Source organism: Protobothrops mucrosquamatus, unplaced genomic scaffold, assembly GCF_001527695.2.
Source record: "Protobothrops mucrosquamatus isolate PMUCROS unplaced genomic scaffold, P.Mucros_1.0 scaffold1015, whole genome shotgun sequence".
NCBI lineage: Eukaryota > Metazoa > Chordata > Lepidosauria > Squamata > Viperidae > Protobothrops > Protobothrops mucrosquamatus.
Genome location: NW_015387251.1, coordinates 221,352 through 225,715, shown reverse-complemented (window position 1 = coordinate 225,715; position 4,364 = coordinate 221,352). Strand labels below are relative to the sequence as shown.

General features: G+C 37.6%; 1 protein-coding gene across 1 annotated transcript in view; it reads right to left on the bottom strand.

Annotated features, from left to right (window-relative positions):
- The window catches only part of ENPP7 (ectonucleotide pyrophosphatase/phosphodiesterase 7), a 9,002-nt gene extending 6,502 nt beyond the window's left edge, over nt 1–2,500 (bottom strand). Inside the window, exon 1 of the mRNA XM_015819903.1 lies at nt 2,248–2,500. Within this exon, the coding sequence (XP_015675389.1) occupies nt 2,248–2,500 (253 nt within the window). The remainder of the gene's footprint in view (nt 1–2,247) is intronic.
- Nucleotides 2,501–4,364: the final 1,864 nt, after the last annotated feature.

The following is a 4,364-nucleotide window of genomic DNA, read 5'->3' as shown; positions in this document are numbered from 1 at the left end:
TATATATATATTTCACCTACTTATGTAGAATAATACTTTGTGGAGTTAGGGATATTAATACTAGTTTACTTTTAGTTGAATAGTATCCTGGGATTAGGTTTGGGAAGTCCGGGTGGGGGGTGGGGGGTAGGGGTTTTTACATTGTGATGTATCTGTGATGTGCTTTTTTTTATGATGAAAATAATAAAAAAAATTTTTTTTAAAAAAAGAAAGTGCAGGGCAAAAAGATAAAAGAAAAAGACAAAGAAAAAAAGTAAAAAAAGTGGCCTTTTACACAGTGGGGCCCTAGACCTATACCTGGTAATATTATAGACCTAGTAGAACTACCAGCCCTCTTCATTTCAGCACTTGCACTCTCTCTCTGTCTCTCTCTCCCTCTCTCTCTCTCTGTCTCTGTCTCTGTCTCTGTCTCTCTCTCTCTCTCTCTCTCTCTCTCCCTCCCTCCCTCTCTCTCTCTCTCTCTCTCTCTCCTTCCCTCCCTCCCCCCCTCTCTTTTTTTCTATTGAATTTCTTCTTTGACTTATGTTAGTACTTGGCAGCTCTCTCTCCTATACCTGTCCAGCTATGGCAATAACCTCTCTTTAGAGACATATGTCAGATAATTTATATAGATGTTGCCACTCTTCCCCCCCCCGAAATGTCTTGGATAGTTAAATAGTCTTTTACAAATCCAGAAAAAAATGCCTTCAGCCCCCTTTCTGGTTCTCTGGAAACATGCAGACCATGGTTTCCACTTCCTTCTTCCTTCCATTCACATAACTTCCCAGTTTTTGTACATTGATCCCTGAGAACTGCACTCCTACAATTCTTTAGTAAGATAAAAAGTTCAGGTGGTGGACCATGAAACTACTGTTAGATAATAGGGCAAGTGAGCCAGGGAAATTGTGTCGTGGTTATAATGTCATTGATACTTCAGCTTTCTCCAGATACAGGCACTGATCTAAAATAGTCTCTTTTAATTATAAAAAGTAAAGACTCCCTTAAGTCAAGTTTGATTTCAAGTGACTTGATTTATTGATTTGTTTAATACACTGCCTTTCCTCTATAAGCTTAAGATGGCATGTACTGCATTCCTTCCTTCTGTATAATACCTACTCAGGTACTTTACTTGGCAGCTATTCAGAAATGGTTTGCTATTGCCTTCTTCTAGGAAAGTCTAGACTGCCACTCCAAGTCTAGACTGCCACTCCAAGATCTCCTGATGGTCTCCTATCTAAGTATGAACTTGGTTCAATTCTGCTTAATTCAGCTAGTTGCATACCTTCATTGCTTTAAAGATTCTAGTCATGCTTTTGTTCCAGTGGGAAACATTTAGAGGAAGGATCTGTTTTGCCCATCAACTACAATTGCCAGAATGTTTAATAATTATATTGATATTTTCAACAAAAATGTAGTTCCTCAAAAACTAAGTTTGGAAGCACTCTAAAGGAAACAAATGAAGTGCTACACTAAGTACCACTGAGCTTAAGAGCAATTTGTGCAGTGCCTTAAAGTATTAATTTACAGCAGAGTCGTTGTGCTTTTATTATGAGTGTGATGGCACATTTCCTCAGTGTGGAAATAATGAGCAAAAAAATCCTATAAAAAGGACTAATAACTCGCATTTTCCAAAGCTACTGCATTATTATTACTATTTGAAGGTCCAGACAATTCAATTTTTTTCCAGCGCTTTTATGAATGGTCAAAGCTGACAATAACATTGATAACATTGTCATCATCTAACAGTGATCTTCAGAAATGTGGGTGAGTTTGGGGGATGGAGATGTGCTGAGAGATCAAACTGTTATCCGAATAACCCTCCAAGAATTGGATTGCCAATGCTTCAATACTAACATGATGAAGATTCACATGAAGAAACGGGCTTCTTCTATTTATTTACTGATGAAATGTGAGCAACATGTTCATTGCATCTTGATTCTAATCTACTTAGGTCACTGAGGATTAAGTAAGACCTGTGCTGGACATTAGTATATTCTCATATGAATATATACTGTATATTTGCAAGTCAAAATCCTGAGCCACAGAAAAATAGCTGATTTTTGACAATGCAGTTGTTACTTGTTTTGGAGGGTTGGGGGCTAAGGATGAGAATGACAAATGTTCCCAGTCCCACCTTTAACACCATAAACTAAAAAGGTATCATAAACAGTGCTATTCCTCCCCAGTGACACATCCATTTCAGATTCTCATTTTTTTCCCCTCTTACCTTTCCATCCCATCACTTCCCTTCCAGAGTGCAACACTCACCTGTGAGCAAAGTGAAGTGACTGGGGCTTGTCTGGGTGACAAAGGGGGGAGTGAGGTAATGTGCCTTCACCCCATCTCTTGCCATGGCATCTAGATTGGGGGTGTCCACATCTTGATCATAATTCCACCGAAAGCCATCAAAGGAAACAACTAGAAGCTTGTTTTGACTTCTTGCCCCTTGTAGTGTCCCTTGTAGTGGGGCACACACTATAAAGGAAAACAAGGCAGCCAGGAAAGCCAGGAACACAAACATCTTTCCGAGAAAGCAAGAGGAGGAAAGAAAAAAACATCTCAGAAACTTGCATAATAAGTACATGACAGGGTCTCAAGTTCAAATTCCTATCTGATCCACTCCTTGCTCTTGGCTTTAGGACAACTTCCAGCTGGGGTTTAAAGGGTTCATCCTATACATTTTATTTCTCTGTGTGTAAGAGACTGGGGCTTGACACTAAATTATTTCCCCTCTTCAAGCTCATTGTTATCTAATTCCATTTACTCACCTACTTACTTAACCTCTGTGATCAAGTACAACAGATTTGTGCTGAGCACTGAAGGAGTTGCTGGTTGTATGATTGGACAAGAAATGGAAAATGGAGTGGAATCAGGTACTGTATGTTAGGAGATAGCCAGACATCCAAAAAGAAAAAAAATATTCTTAGGATATAATAGTATATATTTTTCTTACTGTATCACCAAATCCACAATGAATAGAAAAATCCATGATGAATAGGAGAACACACTTGAATTATTTCTTAGTGTGTTAATTCAATAGTGTGTTAATTCAATAAATAAGAGACAAGGACAGCAGCACATGAGAGGTGACCAAAATTTAAGTTTTGCATTATATGCAGTGAAGTGAAAAAAATTTGGACTATTCCACTGAGTTCATATTCTTTAGTTCTCTTCCCAATAAAATGTCCCTTCATACAGTAAGCTAGGATATCAGTAAGAGAACTGTGCTAAACCCTACTTCCTACGCTAGTTTACCAAGTGCAAGTAGCTTTTTATATAGAGAGGAAATATTTAAAAAAAATAATGCAATTCTTATGTTTCAGATTAAAACAATAATAGTAAGATAAGTAGTTGAAGTGGGTGGGAGTTTAGCCATCAGTAGGGTCTCAAAAACATATGAAAAAATGAATATAACAAACGTGTGGACTCCATAGAAAAACTTTGAACTATAAATATAATGCACATAATCATATTTACACCTGTTGTATAGAATTTACTAAAGCTAGTCTTCCAAATCTTGGAAGGTAGAGTTTGATCTCCTAAAAAGAAGCTTGGTATATAGAAATCAAACCAAGTGTTTTAATACATATTATATTGTACATATAATCAGCAATCAATTGTTGCAGAAAGTGTGGCTGACAGGTCAGGGATAGGAGATGTCAAGATTGATTTGCTGGAGGAGTCATCAGAAATGTAGATAATGGAGCAGTCCTATTCTGGTTAAAAGGGAAATATTGAAATGCATTAAAATGAGAAAATCTAAAATGCTACCAGCTACCCATAATACTTCCCATGAGAACAAACCATACATGCTAAAACTAAACACACACACAAAGAAAAAGCACCCCATTATATATTTTGGTTTCCAGATTAGTAACTTGAGAATTTCTAAAGACGTACCCACATTGTACTTTTAAATTCTGCCTGTCCTGTGCTCATGGCAGTTTAAATTCAAGACATTAAAAAAAAAGCAACCTGCTTGAACTGAGATTCTTTAGAAGTAACTTGCAAGATATTCAGTCCAGACTGTAGGCTGCCACATCCGCCCATTCAACAATTCCCCCTACTGCTATGTCCTATTATTCTCTTCTCATCTTAATGGACATACATACATACATATGCTTTTATGTATATGTGTCTGTATATAATGAATTAAATTATTTACAGGGCACATGGCCTTATCCTCACATCCGCTCTTCCCTCTTTATAAAGGCTTTAATAGCAATAGCACTTAGACTTATATACCGCTTCACAGTGCTTTACAGCACTCTCTGGGCAGTTTACAGATTCAGCCTATGGCCCCCAACAATCTGGATCCTCATTTTACCGAACTCGGCAGGATGAAAGGTTGAGTCAATTTTGAGCCCACCAGGATCGAACTCCAG